Source organism: Drosophila rhopaloa, unplaced genomic scaffold (genome assembly GCF_018152115.1).
Source record: "Drosophila rhopaloa isolate 14029-0021.01 unplaced genomic scaffold, ASM1815211v1 contig_3, whole genome shotgun sequence".
NCBI lineage: Eukaryota > Metazoa > Arthropoda > Insecta > Diptera > Drosophilidae > Drosophila > Drosophila rhopaloa.
Window position 1 is genome coordinate 25297295 of NW_025335123.1, and position 25445 is coordinate 25322739.

Genomic DNA, 25445 nt, shown 5'->3' on the forward strand with positions numbered 1-25445 from the left:
TACTACACATATTATCGATAGCGGCGCGGATAAGGTCCATCTCTAATACCAGCGCATGTGACTGCGAAAATACCGCAATCAGCTGTTTCTAGTATTTTTGCAGCGGGGAAGTGGGTATTTTCCCGCTAGCCGCATGTAATTCTTTATGTCATCAGGCGGTCCAATCCAATTGGATTTTCCGAAACGAAACAAAACGGGGCCACCGAAACTCCGGCGTTATCACTTATCAATTAAAAGGCGCTCCAAAACTCCAGCTAACCCTCCTGCTCAGATCCGTTTGGCCAGGTCAGGATCAGGATGTCGACGCGTCGCCAGGCGATCACACTATACAGAAATCTCCTGCGTGAATCCGAGAAGCTCCCCTCCTATAACTTCAGGTGAGTGTGGTGAAATAGGCAGATCGCGGGGAGAATCAATACATTTCCGGCCATCTTTTCAGGATGTACGCTGCACGCAAAATCAGGGATACATTCCGCGCCAACAGGGGCATCCGGGACTTCGGGGAGATCGATCGGCAGATGGTCGCGGGCCAGGAGAATCTGGAGCTGATACGTCGCCAGGTGAGTGTTTTGACAGCACCTCTTATCAGCAACGGTGGGAAGTATCTAGATGGTCACACGCACCTAACTATCAGCCCTGATACAATACAGAAGAAACTCTTATACGATCATTTGTCATCTACGATGACCGGTTGTACACTACTTGATTGTTAAGAACTCAAACATCACGTTTTGATAACATAATAAAATATGTTATATTTCCTACAGATTCATCACAAATATTTATTCAGCTATCTCATATTTTATGTTTGTAACTCATATAAGTTTCACATTAATTTATTATCTATATTTTTCATTTAAATAAACCTAAAAACTTAAATTCCTAACTGCCTATAAGTTTTTGTTGACAAATGCAAGATAAATAACTATTAGTTTTAGCTAAAGATTTTAAAAGAGAATTATGGACACAGAAATGACCTTTGATCTTATTTTTTTCTGTGTTTCTATATGATAAATAGTATACCTAACAAGGTTGCTCCTTGTTCACCACCTGGCTGAATGAAAAACGAAAGTCATAATTTTACCCGCTTTTTTCGCTTATCAGTTGCGTCGAGTTTATTAACCCCTCGAATGCCCACAGGTGATCATCGGGCACCTGTACAGCGCTGACAAGCTGGTCATAGAGAACAAGAAGACCCTGAAGCCCTCCGATGACTGAGGAAGAAACGAGCGGGAGCTGAGGAGACTACAAAGCAGGGAGGGAGCAGGAGCAGGGGGAGATGCAGGAGCAGGAGCCGTCTCCACATGAAGACACAACTCGAAAGACTCGACCCACACACAACACAACACACACCACACGCATTGATTCTGTACATGCCACTTTGCATCCATCAAACCAGGGAACCGAAATCATTTGCTAGCAAAAAAAACACCAATTTAATGTTATGTTAAACAACAAATATGAAATTATATATACATACATATATATTAATGGTATAAATAAGTACTAAAGTACTCCAGAAAAAAAAAAGGAAGACACCCGGGGCCTATGACATGGAATGTGTGAGCGGGAAGAGGAGGAGCTGGAGCGACCTACGCCTGGTAGGTGCTGGCGGACACGTTGCCGCCAGTGCCCGTCCAGTTGGTGTGGTGGAACTTGCCCTCCTGGCCGAGCAGCTCGTAGGTGTGGGCTCCGAAATAGTCGCGCTGGGCCTGCAGCAGGTTGGCGGGCAGCTTGGCCGTCCGATAGCCGTCGTAGAAGCTGAGGGCGGTGGACAGGGCCGGCACGGGGATGCCCCAGCGGAAGGCGTTCGCGACCACCTCGCGCCACGAGTCCTGGCCGCGTTCGATGGCCTTCTTGAAGAAGTCATCCAGCAGCAGGTTCGACAGCTGCGGCTGCGACGTGTACGCATCCTTGATGTTGCCCAAGAAGACGCTGCGAATGATGCAGCCACCGCGCCACATCAGCGCAATGCCGCCGTAGTTGAGCCGCCACTTGTTCTCGCTGGCCGCCTCTCGCATCAGCATGAATCCCTGAGCGTAGGACACGATCTTGGCGCAGTAGAGGGCGTGCTTGATGTCGTCCAAGAACTTGGTCAGGTTGGCCACCTGCGCCTTGGTCGAGGGTCCCTTCAGCGACTGGCTGGCCTGGACGCGCTCGTCCTTCAGGGCGGACAGGCACCGAGAGAAGACGGCCTCGCCAATTAGCGTCACCGGCACACCGTACTGGAGAGCAGCAATGGCCGTCCACTTGCCCGTACCCTTCTGGCCGGCGGTGTCGCGAATCCGCTCCAGCAGATGCCCCTTGGCGTCCTTGTACTTGAGGATGTCGCGCGTGATCTCGATGAGGAAGGAGTCCAGCTCGGCAGAGTTCCACTTGCCGAACTCGTCGGCCATCTGGTCAGCCGAGAGGCCTAGGCTCTGCATGATGTGGTAGGCCTCGCAGATGAGCTGCATGTCACCGTACTCGATGCCGTTGTGCACCATCTTGACGAAGTGGCCCGCTCCTCCGTCGCCCACCCACTCGCAGCAGGGTTCGCCGTCGGCCTTGGCGCAGATCGCCTGGAAGATGGGCCGGATGAGGGGCCAGGCGGCCTCGTGGCCACCGGGCATCAGCGAGGGTCCGTGGCGGGCACCCTCCTCGCCACCACTCACCCCGGATCCCACGTAGAGCAGGCCCAGCTTGGCCAGCTCATCGCAGCGGCGGGATGTGTCCTGGTACTCGGAGTTACCGCCATCGATGATCACATCGCCGGCGGAGAGCAGCGGCACCAGCTGTTGGATGAAGTCGTCGACCGCACTGCCAGCTGGAGTTGAAAAGGAAATCTTGATTAGACATAGTCGATATTTCAATAAATGAGCCCTTGTGTAGAGCCTTACAATATAACAATAGATACAATTGAACCCTTGCTGCGATACAAATTCCATTAGATTAATTTTTAATTATGGGCTTTGATAAGACAGAAAGGATCTTTTTGTATACCTGCCTTATGTGTTCCAAAAGTTTCAATTGTCACCAAACAGTAAAATGAAGATGTTAACAATATTGGTTAAAAGATATAATGATATATGAACATATGTACGTCTAAAATCAAAATAACTAATTCGTTTCTTATAAAAGGTGCTTTTTGCAATTTCCTAACCGTTTTATAAACGATTTTTGCGAGTGCCAGTTCTTTGGTTTATGAAGAAATCGTCGATTTAACCAGAAAGTAGAGCGTGCGATTAGACAAGGTCAGTTGGCTGCTTTTGGAAAGTCACTGTTTCGCTTTGGAGGTCACCGTGAGGCGTCCCTAGCACTTCTCCAGCGCACTGGAACCAGAACCAGATAAGGCCAACGAGTCGGAGTGGCGGCGATAGCATTGATCTATCTATCTAGCGGTCGTTTGCTTGTTGGACACACCAGCGGTCAAAATTTTAATCTAAGACCCAAGCTGAAATGCTAATCAATTAAGCCAAGATTATGAATAATCATAGAAATCCATGACATCCATAACCATCAAATTCTAAGCCAAATTATTTTTTGCCATTAGTTAAAAACTCAACATATCGTGAAACATTTCATATGTATATGAACTTTTTTCTCTAATTTTAAACAAATTATAGTATTTCTTTTTATTAGTTATTTGGAAATTGTTAAAAAAAAAATTATATGCAATTACCCTTGTTCTCCTAAATTCCACTTCGTGAAAGTTCACACAACTTGTCACGCAACTTTCAAAAAAAAAATGTAAATGAATAAAAAAATATATTAAATATATATAGCTATATTTATGACCCAAACTGTGTGAGCATAAGGCGATCCGCAGACAGAATGAATCATTGGAATAGGATTGGCCTGGCAACTTGCAGGGAAGGTCGCCGGGACAAATGATCATGTGGACAGAAGAATGGATTTCGGTTAGTCCAATCCGAGGAAATCCCCTTGGGAAATCGCCCATTGTGTGTGACCTATAATGAATGTCAAAGATTTCTCTCTGCGCTCGTGTTATTGTTGCTTTTGTGCAAACAACACCGAACTACGTAGGAATGGGAAGGTGTAGATAAGCCGGGTACGCCGACTAACGTACGAACTAGAGGTGAGTGGAATTTTGGACATGCTAGTTTGGGAGAAGAAAGCGTGAACCATGGGTTTGAATATGATACTACCAAAAAGGTGGATAATGCACTACAGCTACAGCTATAAATACAGAGCGTTAGGCAGGTTTATTGGGTACAAAATACCCGAAATTATAAACTTGTTTTAGTCATTAAGCAAAATGTACTTCAAACATGAATAAAAAACTGTAAATTTACCAAAAATTATGGAACACGAGTTTCTTAAATTGAATGGCATTCTTGGAAAATTAGTCATTTCATAACTCAGACTTTTGAAAAAGTACCATCTCTAAGCTTAACCAAATACAACAACTAAGCTTAGAGTTAAAAACGTAGCTCAAAGATCTCTGGAAAGTTGTTTTTGTTTTTACTTCTCTTTCTCCTTTTCTTTCACCGGTTTATCCTCTCTTCCCATTTGCACATTGCAATATGACCCGCAAAAAAATCGTTTGATGACTTTGCTTTGACTTCCACTCACACGCGCACACACATGTAAAACCGAGTCACTAACACAATCAAAGCGGAGCGATCGCTTACAACAGCAGGTTTTTAGTGTTTTTCTTTCGGTTTTAATTGTTTCTAACGTTGTTTTTTGGATTAGCAACTCACCCTTGACCAACAGCATGACCTTGCGGGGGGTTTTCAGCTTAGCCACCATGTCCTTCAGGGAATCGGCGCCAATCACGTTAGTGCCTTTGGCCTCGTTGGCGAGGAAGTCTTTGACCTTGGCCACTGTGCGGTTGTAGGCGCACACCACGAATCCCTTCTCGTCCATGTTGAGGATCAGGTTTTGGCCCATGACGGCCAGGCCGATGAGTGCAATGTCCGCTTGTCTGCAAAGAAAACATAAAAAATAAAGAAAGTAAATAAAAACCAATATTCGTTAGAAAACAGAATCTTGCAAACAAGAAAAAAAAACGGTCTATTTCCTCTCTTACTTACCCGCTCATGTTTTGTGTGTTAAGTGTGCAAGGTGCGCATTCAGTTTGCGGCATTATTTTTTTTACAATATTTATATATGGCAAATTTTAAATGTTAGTTCGCTGATCGATAGTTTCAGCGCAAATGTTAAGTATCGATAAATGTTAAAAAGCTGCACTGCCAAAGCTTTCGGAGAGCGGCAAACTCGCAGCGATCCTTAACCCACTAATGCCTGTTTTTTGTTCTTACAAAAATATTGCTATTCAAGTTTAGAGCTTATATTTTGATTTGAATGGAATATACTACTGGGTGTATACACGATATTAAACCAATTCGAAAGAGAGTTTCTAATACACGGTACTTTCATTTATCAATGTTATACAGGTATAACAGATATATATATAGAATGCAGTCTACTGAATTGTATACACCTCAAAAGATTTATTCCATAAATGCATTTATTAAGTATCACTTAAATTTTTAAAAATTAGTTAGGTGTTCGTTATAAGAATATAAAATATACCTCTAACTAGATAACTCGTATATGTATGTATAAATGAGATAGTAGATAAAGAAAATTGATGGTTTAAGAATACTCCATCATTATTAGGCTGTGAATTCAAGCTCCACAAGTACAAAGAACACTACTTGACATTTTCTAAATTATTTTTGCATCAATTTATTACGCGTACACATATGGAAATTACAAAAAAAAAAATAAAACACACAACTTTTCACTTATCATTTACTGGAATCCGACTTCAGTTGAGCACCTTGTAGGGATTGAGGATGCCGTTGGGGTCCAGGAGCTTCTTCATGTCGCGCATGTAGCCGATGGCCACCGGGTCCTTGGAGTAGTGGAGGTAGTCCTTCTTCAGGAACCCGATGCCGTGCTCCGCACTGATGCTGCCCTTCAGCTTGGAGGTGTACTCGTAGACGAAGGGCTCCACCCGCTTGTAGATCTCGTCGTTGAACTCCTCGCAGGAGACGTTCAGGTGCAGGTTGGAGTCGCCCAGGTGGCCATAGCCGCAGACCACGGTGGCCAGGGAGCCGCACCGCTCCCGCATCACGTCCACGATGTTGTAGAAGTCCCGCAGCGGCAGCGAGATGTCGTACTTGAAGCAGAAACTCTTCTCGATCAGGCCCAGCGGCACCATCTCCCTGATCTTCCAGATCTCCTGCACCTTCCCCGGATCCCCGGTCACGGTGCCATCCTGGATCTCGCCGCGCTCCATGCCGTCGCCAATGAACTGGTTGATCTTCTCCTCGTCGTGGTCGCCGTTGCTTCCCGACGTCTCGATCAGCATGTAGAAGGGGAAGCCCGAAATGGGCGAGCTGAATTGGAAATACTCGGGATTAGTCACGGTCACAAAGGAAACAGGAATCTATTATGTTCTACTAGCAAAAGGTACTCGTGTGACACCTAAAGAAGTTTCAACCTGATGTAAGTGGTTATATTCACATGTCTATAAAATGATATCATATATTATAGATGATATTATATATTAAATGATATAATAGATGGAAGAGAATAGAACAACCAATCGGATTGGGCTTTTCTCAAAATCATTATTTTTCAGGCGAATTAAGTCCACTTAGTGGGATTCAGTATAAGAAATTAGATAGATGAAGATATATAACCGGAAATCCGATTGGGTTATTCCCAAAATAATTCTTTTTCGGGATTTAGTGCAATAAATTTGGTAGATCGAAAAGGTTACCCCACTGCCTAACCAATATCGAACCATAGTTATGAACAACTTCTGCCGGGGTACTCAAATACTTGTCGATGGCAAACTCACTTGAGGAACTTGAACTGCTCGAGAGCGGTGTTCAGGGCCCGCTCGTCAATGAGCTCGCAGGAGCTGAGGATCTCGCCCAGATTGCGTTTGGCACTGACGAAGGTCTTCAGCACATCGTCGAAGGAGTTCAGGCCGATGAAGGCCACGTTGACCGCCCGCGAGGAATGGGGGCAGAGCATCGAGAGCTTGGTGACCACGCCCAGCGTGCCCTCGGATCCGATGAACAGGTGCTTCATGTGGTAGCCGGTGTTGTCCTTCTTGAAGTCGGACATCAGGTTCAGGACCTCGCCGGTGGCCAGCACCGCCTCCACGCCCAGAACGGATCCGTGCAGGTTGCCGTAGCGCACCACGCGCACTCCGCCCGCATTGGTGGACACATTGCCGCCGATGTGGCAGCTGGCCTTGGCGCCCAGGTCCAGCGGCACCGTCAGACCCACCTCCCTGGCCCGCTGGTCGAAGTTCTCCAGGATGCAGCCCGCCTCCACGACGGCGATGCCGGTGACCTCGTCCACGGACAGCACCTTGTTGAGGCGCGCCAGCGAGAGCACGATCTCGTCGCAGATGGGCACGGATCCGCCCACCAGACCCGTGTTCCCGCCCTGGGGCACCACCGCCAGGCGCCGCTCGTTGCAGTACCTCAGGATGGCGGCCACCTCCGCCGTGTTGCCGGGCTTCAGAACCAGCTTGCTGTTACCTGGAATTGCGTGGCGAATCTAGTTAGTATGGCAAATTAGTTGAATTTTGTCCCAATTTCATGATTAGTGGACCTTTACTAAGACCACTCTGCCATCATTGGCATGGAAAAACAGAAAACTTTTTTTTTTTTTTATATAAATTGTTTAACAATCCACAGAAGGATGGACCTTGTTTTCGTGTATTGACAATTTATTTCTAAAGATTCAAAAAAAGAACGGGTAGCGGGTGCTCCATTACTGGGCAAATACAGAAAACTTTGAAGTAATTGTATATAATAGAAGTAAAATGGCTTCCAACTTAAGATATTTGAATAGGATAAAGTCATTTCAAAAGTAGTAGGGCCTATTTTAAAAGTCTTTAATATCTGAAACACGGGAACCAGAACCAGCGAAATAAAAAAAAAAAAAAATTTATTCAGGACCCAACTCACCTCGAATCCTTTTTAGAAAGCAGATATTGTATCCCTCGAGGTCCTCGGTGAGGACGAAGTTCTTGCCCAGGAGCTGCTCGAAGTGCACCACATCCTTGTCGGTCAGAGAGGCGAAGTTGCCGCGCTTCACATTGTCCGTAATCTGAAAGGGGGGGTGGTGGTATTACCTCTGGCCACTTAAGAGTGGGTGAATGGGGAGGACCAAGGAGCACTTACCTCCGTGAGCTCCGGAATCGGTGCCCCGCTGCCCGCCATTGTGCGCACAGTGGTTGCGATGGGAGTGGTGCCGGTGGTGGTGGTGGTGGTGCTGGCGGCGGGGTGGGTGGCCAGTGCGGTGCCAGTGGTGGGTCGCCTCATCAAGGTGGTGGCCCCGGCGCTGGCCAATCTGCGCACTTGCAGGAGCTGCTGGAATCTCATCGTGGAGGGTGGTTGCAGGAACTGGCGATCAGACTGCTAAATGGCTCTGAAACGAGGATAGACATGGCAAATGTCAGTAGGCCTTTGATTCACTTAAAGATTCTGGCTTAGATAAATTAATTAATAAGTTTTAAATTACATTTACTCCTACTAATTGTTATGAAAAAGGTGATAAAAGAGAGCTGTGAGACTGAAGTATCTCAGCAAGTCGGGAATTCTTTAGCAACCCTTGTTCTGAATAAAGTTAGATACTCATGGAAATTGTTAAACTCAAGTATTGGCTGACAAGTCACATTACTTTCTTCGATCACTGTCTTCGGTTAGACTGAACCCCAGACTAGTGGACTTCCCCGGAGCACTGGGATGCTTATCGTATTATCACGCCACGAACCACTCGATGTGGGTTATGGAGGCAATCTTCACCTTCTCCTGGCCGCGGACCGTATCGCACTGATACTGATAGCAGAGCCCCCAGGAAACCGAACTTTTCCACTAGACCCATCCGACTCCATGGCTATGGCTATATCGCCATTTATGATGGCGTTATCAGTTCAGTCCGTCCCGACTTCGCGCGTGCATAAAGAAATTAGCATATTTATTTTGGACCACACGGCGCACACACTCAAACACCTTAGTCCGGTTTTGGTGTAGTTCGGTTCGAAAAGTGCAAGCCCATCCCATCCTCAACCCGCGAAGTCAAGATCTTTATGAGGCCGCAGGTAGATCCCTAACCGAAAGCGATCATAAAACCATTTGGTACCGGGACGGAATGCAAACAGATACAAATGTAGATACGGATGCGGGAATATAGATATAGATATAGATATATATAGACTACCTGGATTACCAATATCACCAGGTCACTCTACTTTTTTCATTACCCAAGATTGGTTAGGAAAGGTTGAGTTAACACTCGACCAAATAGGTGATTATTTAGAGAAATAAAAACATTTGATCTTATTGCAAGTTCGAAATAAATTATTAAATTTGAAATAGTATTTTGAATGATATTAGTTATTCTTTATACTTTACTAATTATTTTATAAAACTATTTAATGGGTAAAAATGTATATTCTTTTGAATAGTTTATTTATTAAGTATTTTGATTTTCAGCCCTTTTAAGGATAAAATAATTTAAATATTTATTGGCCCACCCCTGGTTAATTTATTTGTTTATTTTTTTCTCTTTTTTTCTCTCTCTTCTGACCTCTCTTTCTTTCGTTGGCGTGTGTCGTTATTACGTCAAAGAATTTATGTGTGTGGGTAAACGCGTGTTGTGAATAAACAAGTAAAAATAAAGAGCAACATACATATGTATGCATAGGGTTAAACAGGTAGCTGATAAGCGGGAAAGCGTTATCACCATCATATGTAAACCGGTTGCAAAACAAAAAAAAGAGGCGTCAATGCCATTGCATGTTAACAAAACGATTAATTAGGATACTTTATTTGCATACCACTCAGGAAATATTAGTTTTGATGCAAACACTTTTAAGAGAGCCGCACGCGCCTTTTTTCTCACTGGAAAATAAATTGGAAAATAAACTAAACTAACCTAAAGCACTCAAGAGAATATTGTTTTAACTGCACTCACAATTTCTATCGACTGATGTTGAGTTGGGGATACTGCCTATATCCATAGGTATTCCCTTTAGGAAATTATTGATTTTATTTTATTCGGAGCGGCGTGTAAAGCGGAACCACAACAAACCGCAACTAAAAAATCAAAACGCAAAAGGGGGGCCAACATCTCACATATCATTTGTGACGTTACGTTACGTTCGTTGCGTTAACAGAATTCTGTTGAGTCTCTTATTTATGCAAAGTTTTTCTAAATTTAAAGCTTAAAACTGTTATTTAACAGCCGCATTCAATCTTATCACTCTCTTAACCATTTTCTCTTTGATCGACAAGCAAAAGCTCCCCAAATTGAACTTTCCGAGAGTGTAGCAGCGTACGTATAAATGTGTCAGGGGGGTTTGATTTTATTTTATTATTTTTTGATGCAGTACTATTTTAAATGCTCGATGACAATATTGGTCTTAAATAGTTGGTCGACTATATCTCAGTAAATGAGTATAAATAATTTTATTAAGTGAGAAAGAGAATGTTCTTAACCTTTTTTAGCACAAAATGTGGTGCAATAACTTTATGAAAACAAATTATTTATTTTTTATATACTTTATTGATAGTGTAAAATCTGTATAAAACTTAAGCCATTTATTTTCTAAAGGTAAAACCTTATGTCTATGAGCAAGTTTCTAACAATTTAACTGTCTATATTCCCTTCCCTACATTCATTCCAATTTTTGTTTAACTTTACATTAAATTTTTCAAATACTGCTAGCCTAATCTGTATGGTTGATACAATATAATCATCATTTTAAACAAATATGATCGTGTATTTCTGATAAAAATAATGTTTTAGAAGCTAAAAGCAGCCCATTATAAAATATATTTAAATACGTCGATAAAGTTTTAGTCGAAACTTCCTAAATACCTTAAGCAGTAAGAACGGGGCCAATAATTTTCTTCTAAAAATCCTTCAAAATTTTAACTTACAAATGTATTTCGAGAGATATTAATGGTGAGGTACATACATACATATATTATATCGACTTTCCTCAACTAAAACAACATAATTTCTTAAATTTTAAAGTAATTAAAAATCTTTCCCATTTTGTTTTTCAATAAAAACTGTTATACTGTCAATCGAATTCACCACACACACACACAGGCCACGCCCACTGAAGAGCGACAATGGGGTGGGGACACCCCTGCAAGCACTATAACGCCATCCCTTTCCCCTCACAGGAGCGCAATAGTTCTATCTCTGTTGCACCCTCGAACGCCTTAAAAACAAAGGGAAAAGGTTTTTTGGTGGTGCGCCCATTTTTTATTTGCTGCAATCTTCCGTCGGCATTTTGTATTGCCAATAAGCAGCGACTTTGACATCTAGTAGGCATTGTGTTTGTTGTTGTATCCAAAGCAAAATGGAGAACATAGAATTAGGATTATAGAAGAATACATTTTAGGACTCGTGAGCTTAGTCAAAATACAAGCCCTACATACTTTATTCTTGCAAATAAAGTATATATATATACTTTGTATACAAACAAATACAGTTCTAAGTTATTAAACCACTTTGTAGTTCAATGCTTTTAGTTTTTTATAAATCTCCAAAATCTTGCATATATTGAATTGTAGTTTAGAGTGCAATCTTAGACTACGTTTTATTTTATGCTATTAGTAATATTGTCATTGAAAACAATACGGTTTTTGGTGTTAACCTAATAATTGTTTTATTGCAGAGTAGGCATTTTAATAGGAATTATTTTGTAAGTTTAGTTATGTATTTTATTTTATGTATTTATTTTATTTAGGAAGACATTTATTGCTTGTTTTTAGAAATAAATGAAATATCTCTTTAATTCTATTTAATGATGCGATTCGCATTCGAATATAACAGTTTAAGGTAAGATTTTTTGTGCGGGAGGTCAAAAAATGTACGCCATTCGGCTAAACATACATATCTTAGGTATTAATCTAATTGTGCGCTTAAGAATGAAAACTTCTATTACTATTACTATTAAAAATTGAGAACAAAAACCAAAAAACAAGCAAAAAGTTTTTTTCCTAAATAAATTTTGTAAGGATTGCGAATAAAAATTTCATAGAACAAGATCACATCATTGGGATCGATACCCATTACTAAATATCTGGTACAATAGGTACCACAAAAAAGGACATGATTAGATGACAATTTAAGCAGGCTTTACGGATTAATATAACATTATAACATTATAACCCCTAAATTTTTCCGCAATTCCAACAGCTTGTTCACACCCCTAATTGGCTTAGGGGTTGGAGTTCGTACACCCCATACAGATATCCGAATATTTCCTCTTTTGAGGGTAATTGTATCATGTTTGCTTTAGAAATCGGTATTCGCTGCTTCGGAAAATGGTGGAAAAGGATCGGATGGTTGCAAAGGTCTCGTGGAAGGGCAAGTGTCACAGAGTTCAACCCTTTTTCCTGGCTTCCTGTTTACTTTGTAAAAGGATCGTATCGAATCTCGAGTTTTCGTACAGTTTCGATGTGTTTATTTTTATAGAGGGGATATTTATTAAATACCGTATCGACATTTAATAATACGTTAGGATAAAGGATTATATATTAAATTCTATTATTGAACAATTTTCGGATGCAACTGAAAATTTATGTGATTTTATGGATCCACCATGAAGATAATGTTTACGGTATAATTTATTTGGAAACTTTGTTCTTCTTTTGATATGAATGTTTAGAATCGATTAAAATGCTCTAGATAATTTCATCCTTCCCAATACTTGTGTCACCATAGGCTAAAATATTTCGGTCTTAGGATAGAAATTTGAATCCTTATTTTATTTTGCTTAAAACTATGCAAGTCCTTGGACAGTGTATAACACAGTCATCATCATTGTGACCTAAAGGACCACTGAAACATTCCACCCACGGCAAATTCTGAGCCGATTTCGAGGACTTCCTGTTTTCGCTACACTTGAATGTGAGTTGACAGGTCAATTAAGTGTACCGAAAGGACAATGGCAAATGTAATGCACAGGGGGTGAGTTAGTAACAATAGAGAATTTTTGATAATAAAGGAACTAGGGGTTCTGGAAGAAAGGAAACATTATGGATTGGAATTATCCATTATAGGGGTTTCGCTATAGAGTTTTTCCAGTAGAGTGTAAAACGTAAAGTTAAGTGCAGGGAAAAATCGGCAGTGAAGATATACATTCCTTTCTGAAAATATTCAGGAAGGAACTAACTATTTTTATTAAATAAACCAAATTGAATAAAAGTGAAAGCACGAAATTCAAAAGATTTATGCACATTTATAAGGTACTTTCATTACAATTATAATACATTGAAGTTCTTAAGTGACTTTATTTTTACAAAGAGGGTTTTACAGGGTTTGTTGACAGTAGAAAATACAGATAAGGTGAACTGCGTAAACAGAGCCCAAGAATATATCCGGTGAAATTTCCAGTAGAATTCGATGGGATGTGATCCTTTGGCGATCCATTTTCATTTCTGGCCACGCCCTATAACCTCTGGAACGAACTTCATTACGTTGGCATAAGTATAACAACAACTGCCCACTTTTGATTATCACTCAGAACACGCACACCAGCGCTCGTCCACACGCATACCCTTGGTGTATGCAGATGTTGATCAGTGCAACAAAAATGGTGTAGGAAATTCTGAAAATTGCCTAACAACAACAATACAACAACAGGTATGAGGGTATGTTTCTATTACAGCGAGCAAGGGAGAGGGGTGTATGCGCTAATGCTAATGCACCAGAGCGAGAGGCAAAGTGCGAGTGTGAGGAAGGCACGCGCAAAGCAATTTACGCTCATTAAGCATTTGTCATTTTTACGAAATGCAAATACACACACACACACTCGCTCGCTTGCTCACACCACATTCGCCCCAACAGCAACAACCCAACAAGTTGGAGGAAATTAATTGAATCGGTAGCAATAGCAAGAGGACGAGCGCATGCTCGACTTCTTGTACAGTTGAGCGTGCGAAGAAGAAGAGACGAAGGGGAATTAACGGCAAAGGTAGACCCCCAAAACAACGAAAAAAAGCTCAACAAAAAATACCAATACCAAGCTGCCCCACACACACACTGGAAGAAAACAAAAAAAGTAAAGCTGAGAGCGAGAGAAAAAGCACTTAACGAGCATAAAAATAATATGGCGGCAGAAAAAAGAAAAAGAAATGAGACGAAACGAAATTCTGTCGAACAACAACAATATTAATAGGAATGATGAACATTTGTTGTTGGAGGGGAAGAAAAGAAGAAGACCGACAAGAGCCCAAAGCGACGCACCCATCCAACGACACACACACACAGCACAGGCGAGTACAAAATGAAAAATGAAATGCCAAAGACAGGCACAGTGGAACAAGGTTGGTTTAAATGGAAATTTTGTAAGTCAACGACTGTGGAATTTCAAATATTAATTTGGTGGTTATAATAAGGCAATAAATAGTAGGTACGATTTCTAGGTAATCTATTTAATTTTTATGAGCTTTGAATAATGTTAAGTACACATCGCACATAACAAATTTTTGAATTTTTGAATCAACACAGTACCCGAGGAAAATTGATCAAAAAATTGATTTGCTCACTGTTAATCACTACAACAACAAATATGTAATCCAATAATAATGTATCGCATACCACTGTTCGGCAGAGTGAGTGAAAAAACATTTCGCTCTGCCTCTGCGCATACGCTACCCCTCCCCCTCCCCTTTCCCTTCCTCTTTCTCTTCCACCTTCTGTTTCCGACAAGCACAACTAATAATAAAGTAAAGCCGATCCGATCCGATGCGAAAAAGGGGAAGGGAGAAATGAGAAAGGAGGAGGTAGTGGGTACTGGTGGTGGAACGAAAAAAAGAAGATGAAGTATAGCAACAATCGGGCGGTAGACATTCGAGTGTACAGACACAGAAAACTGGATTTGGTAGTGGGTATATTTTATATTTCCAGGGGCAGGGGGCCCACAATCGGGGTGGTTGAAACCACACGCACACATATGCTCGCCAGCTGTAGCCTCGATGCCTGCTTTTTTTACTTGATTTGCTTTGCCAACTGAACTGGTGCCGTTTCATTCCAACCCCAAGCGCGCTGAGGCCATCTCTCTCGCACGCACTCTCGGACGCACACCACTCCTAGTGCCATCGCACTCGCACCCGCACATTTTGGTATAGAGAAAAGTTGATAGTCGCAAAAGTATCTTCAGAGAAACGGGTTCGTTCCATGCCAGCTGCACACCACACACACACAGGCGCAAACGAACACATGCGCACTTCATTTTGTTTCCCGATGGAAATGGAGAGACAGCGTAGAGTTGTCGCTCTGGCGCGCGGCTCAGATTGAAAATAAATTTGGCGGCGTGCGGTTCTTGCGCTCTGCGGTCCGGTCGTGTTAAATTGTAGTGGACGTCTTGAACGAAGAAAGAGTATCGCGCCGACGCGACGAACACACTTGATACCCTGCATAAATTGTTTTATTTTTTTGATTAGTGCCAACGGTGCTGTTCATTACTGAAAACGTGATGCCGCGCCACAGTGGAAACCCTAGCTGGCGAACCGTCGCTGGCGACGTAGGCAGTGAAATAAAAACAAGCGTCTAAAGTAGTCATTGCGCTTTTTTTTTTTGTTGTAAGGTCGCGTGCACAGGTGCCTGATCATTACACTTGCACTGAGAAAAAAAGTGACTGCAGCCAGCGGGAAGAGAGTGGAAGTAGTGACTGTGAGTGGAGTTTGTACTAATTACTACTGCCCGAGCACGAAACTCATTTACACGCAAGCACACACGCTCACACATACTGTTACTTGCGTCGGGTTTGGATTCGTATTCGTTTTTGTGTACATTTTGTTGTCTTGCATTCCACGTTACATGTTTGTTGTTGCCTGTATGTTTATATTTATTGCCTCCACATATTTGTGTGTTTTGTGTTTATTAATGTACAATACAAATACAACAAAAAGAAACTAAAGGCCAAAAGAAAGCGCCAAGTCAATAAAAACAATGAAAACAACGAGTCTCCGCCGCCGCTGAAAACAAAACGCCACCACCGACGCATGCATACTATTAATTTATTACACATATTGTTTTTATTTTGAATAATGGATCGTCGTGCATTAAAGTTTATGCAAAAAAGGTATTTTTTGTTTGGTTTCGTTTAATTTTTATCACTTTCATTGTATTTCTTACATGTGTTTTGCCTGCAATTGTCCCCTGACTTTGTATTTGTTGTGGGATCAAATTTTAAGTTGCTTTTAAACATTGATTGTTTATTGCCTGGATCGTGACACGTTAAACCACATTGTAATAAAATTGCAGAGAGATATTCCCTGTTCGGTCATAATAAAATGCTCTCGACTGGCGTGCAAAAAAAAAGAAGGAAATTCACAAGACGCAAAACGAGTTTCCCCCATTCTTCCAACCCTGCACCGCTCACCTTCCCCGCATCCATCACACGCCCCCTGCTGTGCGGTGTTGTTGCATTGTTGACAACGAATTTCGCAATGCATGCCTGTGTTTGTGCGTCGGGTGGTGGTAGTTGATTTCCCCTCGCTCCGCACATACTCGCTGGGGCAACATTGAAAAAACAAAAGTTCTATGCCAAAAGGTAACAGTGTTTGTTGTTGTCGAAAAATGCATGCGGCAACCCTGGTTGCTCTCTCATTCTAGTTCTGGTTCTCTCTGGCTCCATTCTCTGCCGAAATAAACAAAAATTTGTTACTACAGGGCTGCCAACTGTAACCAAAATAAATTAATAATTATAAGTCTTTAAATATGTTTTTTGTTTGGTTCTAAACGAAACAATTTCGAGCAATAATATTTGACTGCACCCCAAAAATCGAAAGTCTTAAATTAAGGTTATATAGATTTGTGTGTTTTAATCTTCACTTTTAGGTAAAAAAATATGTGTTCTTTTCATTTTTTAAAAAATCAAATATATTAATTTAATAATTGGGCATTGGGATCACTGAAAAATAATTTTAACTGAATCCGTATACGTTTTGGTAGTGAATTTTTTTTTTACAGTTGACAACTCTGTTTACAGCTGTATGTTTCATCTCGTTCACTCACATGGGTTTTCTCTTTTTTCGATTGCAAAACTCGTTTGTGTATATCAATCAATATGCTGTCATACAGCTCTCTCGCTCGTTCCCTCGCATTTTGCACGCCTGATTCCACTGGAACTGATATTTGATTTGAATTCGAGCTCCCCCGCCCTTCTCTTTTGGGCGCATGCTTACCGCCTGTGTGTTTGTGTTTGTTTCCCCCGCATTTTTACTGCCGTTTCCAGCTTGCAGCAAAACTGTTGTAAGAGGTTCATACACACATACTCCAAGTGGGAAACCAGTCTTTTTTGAAGACTTTTTCACTGCGGGTGGCGGCGATCTCAACTTACACACACATATACACGTGCACCCACCACCCTGTGTCGAAATATCCACCCCTCTAGAACGCCCACCACCCCTATCCACCTTTCTTTTTGTATTTATTTTTTGTTGAGGGTAGCAGCGACATGATGGTTACCCCAAAATGCTTTTACCGGCTTTTACAACCCATTTCGCTTGTCCTCCTGCCTTCGTTCTACTTCTCCCTTTTATGCTCTTGCTTTTTATGGGCCTTGGCGTATTTAAGTGGGTGAAGGGTAGAGGGGGAGGGATCAGCCTCTCCGGATTGCTGGAAATCACAGCTGAGGTCAGCCAAATAGAACACAGAATTCGAGTCATTGTATTTAATTATTTGTTTATATTCCAGATAATTGCCCACCGTTCATTTGCTTTACTTGTAAACAAATGACGTACAGACAAATATCTTTACGAATATAGAAGAACTATTTTGATGGCATCTTGCAATCATTAAACTTTTCCCAAATAAAACCAGATAACTCCTAATTCTCTGTATATTTCCTAGTATTATGACCGCAACTGTACGAAACACTAACCATCTCGTGTTGCTCCCAACTGTCAGCGTTTTTAGCATTGCGATAGGAAGGTCCTTGAACTTCGCCTGCAATTCGAATCGGCTTTTGTGTCCTGTGTCCCTGTGCAATACCATCCAACGGTGCCAGCTGCGTGGCTGAATTAGTTTCCCGGTTTGTTGTCAAATGTGGAAAAACGGATACGGCATCGATGCCTGACATGGAAATTCGACAATCCGTAGATATGGCTGTCGGCCCGCTCCTTTCTTTTGTTTCAATGAAAGCAAAAGTCCTTTTTGCATTTTGCCAAATTTTCATTGTCGTTCAGTAAGGGCGGGTAAGGAAAGGAAGGTTCACAAAATGAAAGAATATTTCGGGAAGCTACCTAAAAGTAATCAGAGGGACAATCTTTCCCAATAAATCATTTGATTTTTTTTGTAGGAAAATGGTGACACATTTATAGTTTCTACAGTCTTGACCTTCTTTAAATGTCAATTATTAAGAAATTAAAATTGTATGTGTTCCATACCAAAATTATAAAATGCACCACCTTTTTTTTCTCTCACTTTCAAGTCGCCACCCTAATATTTACCTTGTAAATATGATTATTAAATAAGAGCTTTTTTGTTTGCTAATTCCAGCATTTGTCTCACGCATTTTCGAATGACTAAACCCAGATTTTAATATTTACCAAGAAGCCAGAGTTTATTTTTTTTAGGGGGTAAATAAAAAGTGTTTTATTTATTCGTCATATGGAGTTGTCGTGATCGGTTTTAAGCTATTTTACATTAATTTGTCATGTTATAAAATGTGTTTATTTTAAAGTCTTTTATTTGTTATTTAATACTGTAAAATAATAACTTAATTGTTAAATTTGTAGAAAATATAGTAGATTTCTTCTTTTTCTTCCCCCTGAATATAGTTAGTAACCTAACGTTGTGATTCATATTAACCGATTAAAAAACAATCTTACATATAAAGCATTTTCTTGGTATTTTAAATTTATGCCCAGAAATGTTCCAAGTCGATATAATGCAATAACCATGCAACACAGATAAAACAAATGGTTTAACCTGTTTTTTTGTTTGGTTTGGAGGATATTGGTGTCTGTTTGCACTGGCTTGTTATTGTTTGTCGCCAGGACAAGAGAAGACCATTAGGAATACAGCTCTTCCAGCTTGTTTGCGTGTGGTCCAAAATGATTTAGCAGTTTTTCTGTTAAGCAAATGTTTACTGATCTCTCAACTCTTCTTTTTTTTATCCGATCCCGCAGAGCGGACACAGAAAGCGATACTACCACCACAACAGTGAGCACCACAGCATCCCAGGGGACACCAGCATCGGCCATATCAGCAGGTGGCACTCTACCCCTGAAGGACAACTCCAACATCCGCGAGAAGCCGCTGCACCACAATCACAACAACAATAACAGCTCCCAGCACAACCACTCGCACCAGCAGCATCCCCATCAGCAGCAGCAACAACAACAAGGCGGTGGCAAGCAGCTCGAGCGGCCACTAAAGTGCCTGGAAACGCTCGCCCAGAAGGCGGGCATCACCTTTGACGAGAAATACGATGTGGGCAGCCCCCCTCATCCCGGCATTGCCCAGCAGCAGGCGACTCCAGGATCAGGAACAGGCACAGGCACAGGATCAGGCACAGTCACCCCCACAAGCCATCGCCACGGAACTCCGCCCACCGCCCGCAGGCACGCTCACACCCCAAACACTCCGAGCAGGCCGAGTGCACCCAGCACACCCAACTCCAACTCCCACGCCCAATCCCTTTCTCAAGCCCTTGCCCGCCACAGCCTCACGCTGGAGAAGGTGCAGAATCCCGGCCAGCAGGTGGCGGCCACCACCACGGTGCCGCTGCAGATCTCGCCGGAGCAGCTGCAGCAGTTCTATGCAAGCAATCCCTACGCCATCCAGGTGAAGCAGGAGTTTCCAACCCACACGGCCGGTGGAAATGGAACGGAGCTAAAGCATGCAGCCAACCTTCTGGAAGTTCAGCAGCAGTTGCAACTGCAGCAGCAGCTTTCGGAAGCCAGTGGCGGAGGAGCAGCCTCGGGCGCCGCCGGAGGAGCCCCTAGTCCGGCCAACTCGCAGCAAAGCCAGCAACAGCAGCACTCCACTGCCATCAGCACCATGTCACCGATGCAGCTGGCGGCGGCGGCCGGAGGTGTGGGCGGGGATTTTTTGCAGGGGAGGACAGTGCAGCTGATGCAGCCGTCGACCAGCTTCCTGTACCCGCAGATGTTCGTGTCGGGCAATGTTCTGCACTCAGGCGGCCTTGGCCAGCAGCCCATCCAGGTGATCACCGCTGGCAAGCCCTTCCAGGGGAACGGTTCCCAGATGCTCACCACCACGACGCAGAACGCCAAGCAGATGATCGGCGGCCAGGCTGGATTCGCGGGGGCAACTACGCCACCTGTATTCCCTCTAACCACAACCAGTCGCCCCAGACGCTGCTTTTCTCGCCGGTGAATGTCATCTCCCACTCGCCGCAGCAGCAGCAGAATTTGCTGCAGTCGATGGCCGCCGCCGCTCAGCAGCAGCAGCAGCAACTCACCCAGCAACAGCAGCAGCAGCTCACCCAGCAGCAACAGCTTACCCAGCAGCAACAACAACAGCAGCAACAGCTGACAGCTGCACTGGCCAAAGTGGGAGTGGATGCGCAGGGCAAACTGGCCCAGAAAGTGGTTCAAAAGGTGACGACCACCAGCAGCACAGTGCAGGCGGCGACCGGGCCGGGATCCGCTGGGACTACACAGGCGCAGCAGGTGCAGCAGGTCCAACAACAGCAGCAGCAGACCACACAAACCACCCAGCAGTGCGTCCAGGTCTCGCAGTCGACGTTACCAGTGGGGGTGGGCGCCCAGTCCGTGCAGACTGCCCAACTCCTGAACGCGGGCCAGGCGCAACAAATGCAGATCCCCTGGTTCTGGCAGAATGCGGCAGGGTTACAGCCCTTCGGATCGAACCAGATCATACTGCGCAACCAACCGGATGGGACGCAGAGCATGTTCATCCAACAGCAGCCGACGACGCAGACCCTGCAGACGCAGCAAAACCGTAGGATAACTTGATAAATTTGATATATTCGATACTAATTTAGACTATTTCCCCACAGAGATAATCCAGTGCAATGTGACCCAAACTCCGACCAAGGCACGCACTCAACTGGACGCACTTGCTCCCAAGCAGCAACAGCCGCAACAAGCAGGATCCACAAACCAGACGCAGCAGCAGCAGCTGGCTGTGGCTACTGCCCAGTTGCAGCAACAGCAGCAACAGCAGCAACAGCTCACGGCAGCTGCTCTGCAGCGGCCAGGAGCCCCGATCATGCCTCACAATGGAACTCAAGTGCGGCCGGCCAGCTCTGTGTCCACGCAGACGGCCCAGAATCAGAGCCTGCTGAAGGCCAAGATGCGCAACAAGCAGCAGCCGGTGCGACCCGCATTACCCACCTTGAAAACGGAGAATGGTCAGGTCGCGGGCCAGAACAAGGTGGTGGGTCACTTGACCACCGTGCAGCAGCAACAACAGGCGACTAACCTCCAGCAGGTGGTCAATGCGGCAGGCAACAAGTGAGTTAAGATCTGTCAGACTCAAACAGAATCCTCTAACTATTTATATTCCTCCACAGAATGGTTGTGATGAGCACTACGGGCGCTCCCATCACCCTCCAGAATGGACAAACACTTAATGCAGCCACTACGGCAGGAGTGGACAAACAGCAACAGTTGCAGCTGATTCAGATTCAGAAGCAGCAGATGTTCCAGCAGCAAATGTTCCAGCAGCAAATTGCTGCTATTCAGATGCAGCAGCAGGCGGCAGTTCAGGCGCAGCAACAACAGCAGCAGCAGCAGCAGCAAGTCTCGCAGCAGCAGCAGGTGAACGCCCAGCAACAGCAAGCGGTAGCGCAGCAGCAGCAGGCGGTGGCGCAGGCTCAGCAACAGCAAAGGGAGCAGCAACAGCAAGTGGCCCAAGCGCAGGCGCAGCAGCAGCAGGCGCTGGCTAACGCGACTCAGCAGATCCTGCAGGTGGCTCCCAGCCAATTCATCACATCTCACCAGCAACAGCAGCAACTGCACAACCAACTGATACAGCAGCAACTGCAGCAACAGGCGCAGGCACAGGTGCAGGCCCAAGCGCAGCAGCGGGAGCAGCAGCAGCAGAATATCATTCAGCAGATTGTGGTCCAGCAGTCGGGTGGCGCTACTGCCCAACAGCAGCAGCAATCACAACAGCAATCCGGACAGCTGCAGCTGAGCAGCGTGCCCTTCTCGGTTTCATCGACAACGACCCCAGCCGGAATAGCCACCTCCACTGCCCTGCAGGCGGCTCTCTCCGCCTCTGGCGCCATTTTCCAGTCGGCCAAGCCCGGCACCTGCAGTTCCTCCCTCCCCACCAGCAGTGTGGTCACAATTACCAACCAGAGCACCACTCCGCTGGTCACCAGCAGCACGATGGCCAGTCTGCAGCAGGCGCATGCCCAAGCTCAGCTCCAGCAGCAGCAGCAACAACAGCAGCAACAACAGCAGCAACAGCAGCAGCAGCTAATCACGGCCACCATTGCAGCAGCAACTCAACAGCAGCAGCAGGGACCCCCTTCACTTACGCCCACCACGCCCTCACCAACCACGAATCCCATCCTGGCCATGACCTCGATGATGAATGCCACGGTGGGGCACCTCTCTACGGCTCCGCCTGTGACTGTTTCTGTGACTAGCACCGCTATCACTCCTTCGCCGGGTCAGCTGGTCACGCTCAGCAGTGCTGGCAGCGGAGGGGGAGGAAGCTTTGTATCCACGCCCTCCAAGGAGACACCAACAAAGATGCCCACAGCCACCCTGGTGCCCATTGATTCGCCCATTGCTCCTGCATCTGGACATGATACCTGCACCACACCCAAATCCTCCACTTCTGCTAGTGTCAGTGCATCCGTAGAGGCCAGCAGTTCCACGAATGACGCTCTGCCCAACGGAGAGAACACAGATCGGGCTTCCACGCCCTCCAAGGTCCCCACCACTCCCACCAGCAAGCAAAGCAATGCGGTGCTGCCGACGAGCAGCAGCACCACTCCCAGCACTGCCAGTGGAAAGGAAGAACACAAGGTGGCTACCTCCGTCAGCTCCACGTCCGCAACATCAACGCCAACCACGACAACGATCACCAATGGGATCGGAATAGCCAGAACCACATCAAACACCACCTTCAGTACAACGGCTAGCACAACCACCACCAGCTGCAGCACTTTAACCACAAGTTGTACCAGCACCACCACAACCACTACGGCTGGAAGTATAAATGGGGTGAAGGATTTGCCCAAGGCAATGATCAAGCCAAATGTCCTAACACACGTCATTGATGGCTTCATCATCCAGGAGGCCAACGAACCTTTTCCGGTCACCAGACAGCGATATGCGGACAAAGACGTCAGCGATGAGCCGCCAAGTGAGTACACAAGCCACTATTACTATTGCATAATTCTAATCTCCATCACTTATTTTCGCAGAGAAAAAGGCAGCCATGCAGGAGGACATCAAGCCGAGTGGAATAGCATCAGCTCCAGCCTTGGACATGGTTGCTTGCGAGCAGTGCGGAAAACTGGAACATAAAACGAAGCTCAAGCGGAAGCGCTTCTGTTCGCTGGGATGCGCCAGGCAGGCCAAGAACGGCATCGGAGGAGTTGGAACAGGAGAGATAAACGGCCTGGGCACGGGTGGCATCGTAGGCGTGGACGCCATGGCATTGGTAGACAAACTGGACGAGGCCATGGCCGAGGAGAAGATGCAGACGGAGGCCATGCAAGCGATGTGCGAAACCCTGCCCATTCAGTCGGCTCCAGCGGAGGTGACACCGATGACAATTCCAGTACTAGCGGCCATTCCAGCCTCTTCCCCACTTCCATTGCTTTCGGGATCCCCGTTGCCATTGGCAATAACCGCTCCTGCAGCACTGCCCCTGGTCACTCCTGCGGTGGCACCACCGTTTTCGGGTGCCAATGGGGTAGATCGCCCGCCCATCAGTAGCTGGAGTGTGGAGGAGGTCAGCAACTTCATCCGAGAACTGCCTGGGTGTCAGGACTACGTGGACGACTTTATCCAGCAAGAGATCGACGGCCAGGCGTTGCTGCTGCTGAAGGAGAACCATCTGGTGAACGCCATGGGCATGAAGCTGGGCCCAGCCCTCAAGATTGTGGCCAAGGTGGAGTCCATGAAGGAGGTTCCGCCACCTGGCGAGGCTAAGGACGCAGGAGCTCAGTAGCGGCAGCTAGAGTGCGAGGGGCCCCAGAAGATGATCTCCAAACCGGTCAATGGTACTGGTCAATAAGTCCGGCGAGCCGGGATAATCTGATTCAATCGGACTGGCGAGGAGCACGCAAACCCAAACGTAAAGTCCTTAACATCACTAGGCCAGCAAATCCAAAAACCCATCAAATTGTATATAGTTCCAAAAGAATTAAGATATTTATTTAGAAATTAAAACCCGACAGTCGGAAAACGCATGGAATTACTTAAAATAAATATAAGCTACGAATAATATTTTAATTGACCTGCCAGCCAAGTGAAATAAATAGAATTGTACATTTAAGCATAAGTGTAGAGCATATGTAGCATTTTAATAAAACGCATCGTCATGTATAGTTTTTACTAGTATTTTAAACTAAGCAATTAAATTTACGATTAAGATTGTAATAACAACTAAAACATTTTAAACTTGCGAAAGAGAAGAAAACATCTAAATGTGAATTTGAACTTTTTGCTACAACTTTTGAATGCCTATACATAAGCTAATTTTTTTTTATTTTTTTTGCTATTGCTGAACTAAATACAAATGCACTGTATAGTGATTAATAAATGTAAAAACATACACTTTTCTTGGTTTTCGTTGGGGTTTGCGTTTCACAAGTTAAATTTATTTCAAACAAAATGTGTGGAACTATCCAAATTTGGATCTGAACAAAGAATTAATTTGATCTACCACTTTGAATTTTAACTTAATTCAATTCCAAAGACTTAAGCTTTATTATACATCAAAATAGTATTGACTTAGAAAATAAATAATTATTTTTGTTGTCTCCAATTTTAACTATATAACAACCAAAATATGGTTACTTTTGGTTACAAAAATTTAAAGACGATTTATGGTCAGCACTATTATTGTCATAAATTAAATGATTCAGATTGAATAAAACTAAGCTTCTCATTGATAACATGTGTTGTGATCTCTACAATTATTAATGTTTTAATCGAACAATTTCAGCTGAAAAGGCTTAATTGCTGGATTAAAATGAACAATAACAATACAACAATATCCTTTACCCGATTAATGTTTCTGTTTAATTCCAGAAACTGGTGATAATTAAGTGTGATAAGCTGTACAATATATCTTTTAATCCTCATTTTTTAAAAGCTCTCCAGCCAACAGTTCTTGGATAAGAGATAACGTGGTTTTATATTAAAAAAAAATAAGTAAAAGTAAAGTCTAAGTCTTAAACCTATTTTAATTGATCGAATCAGCACTTGGGAGAAGTTACGACTGATGCGTTTTCGTTCATTCGCGTTTTT

General features: G+C 44.2%; 4 protein-coding genes across 6 annotated transcripts; 2 read left to right on the plus strand and 2 right to left on the minus strand.

Moving 5' to 3' along the window:
* Positions 1-118: 118 nt before the first annotated feature.
* Positions 119-1485, plus strand: LOC108046930 (protein bcn92). Its single transcript, XM_017126897.2, has 3 exons — positions 119-377; positions 440-560; positions 1141-1485. Exons 1-3 carry the CDS (start codon positions 298-300, stop codon positions 1216-1218), a joined length of 279 nt encoding a protein of 92 aa, XP_016982386.1. The 5' UTR covers positions 119-297; the 3' UTR covers positions 1219-1485.
* LOC108046929 (6-phosphogluconate dehydrogenase, decarboxylating) lies at positions 1413-5160 on the minus strand. The gene is made up of 3 exons (XM_017126896.2): positions 5040-5160; positions 4707-4930; positions 1413-2806 (listed from the first exon to the last, which is right to left on the minus strand). The coding sequence occupies exons 1-3, from the start codon at positions 5090-5092 to the stop codon at positions 1593-1595; spliced, it is 1491 nt and encodes a 496-aa protein (XP_016982385.1). The 5' UTR covers positions 5093-5160; the 3' UTR covers positions 1413-1592.
* A 509-nt stretch (positions 5161-5669) lies between these two features.
* On the minus strand, positions 5670-10071 carry LOC108047018 (D-2-hydroxyglutarate dehydrogenase, mitochondrial). Of its 3 annotated transcripts, XM_017127045.2 has the most exons (6): positions 9958-10071; positions 9821-9884; positions 8163-8409; positions 7947-8088; positions 6821-7514; positions 5670-6353 (listed from the first exon to the last, which is right to left on the minus strand). In XM_017127045.2, the coding sequence occupies exons 3-6, from the start codon at positions 8361-8363 to the stop codon at positions 5780-5782; spliced, it is 1611 nt and encodes a 536-aa protein (XP_016982534.1). In that variant the 5' UTR covers positions 8364-8409; positions 9821-9884; positions 9958-10071; the 3' UTR covers positions 5670-5779. The 3 variants fall into 3 exon arrangements, with proteins under 3 accessions (XP_016982534.1, XP_016982533.1, XP_016982536.1); XM_017127044.2 differs by lacking the exon at positions 9821-9884; XM_017127047.2 differs by lacking the exons at positions 9821-9884; positions 9958-10071 and adding an exon at positions 8662-8808.
* A 5226-nt stretch (positions 10072-15297) lies between these two features.
* On the plus strand, positions 15298-24857 carry LOC108046853 (polyhomeotic-proximal chromatin protein-like). Its single transcript, XM_044461026.1, is given in 6 exon segments — positions 15298-16090; positions 19143-20278; positions 20281-20943; positions 21002-21458; positions 21518-23328; positions 23390-24857. Coding segments are annotated over 6 exon segments (4854 nt in total). The 5' UTR covers positions 15298-16055; the 3' UTR covers positions 24142-24857.
* The last annotated feature ends 588 nt before the right edge of the window (positions 24858-25445 follow it).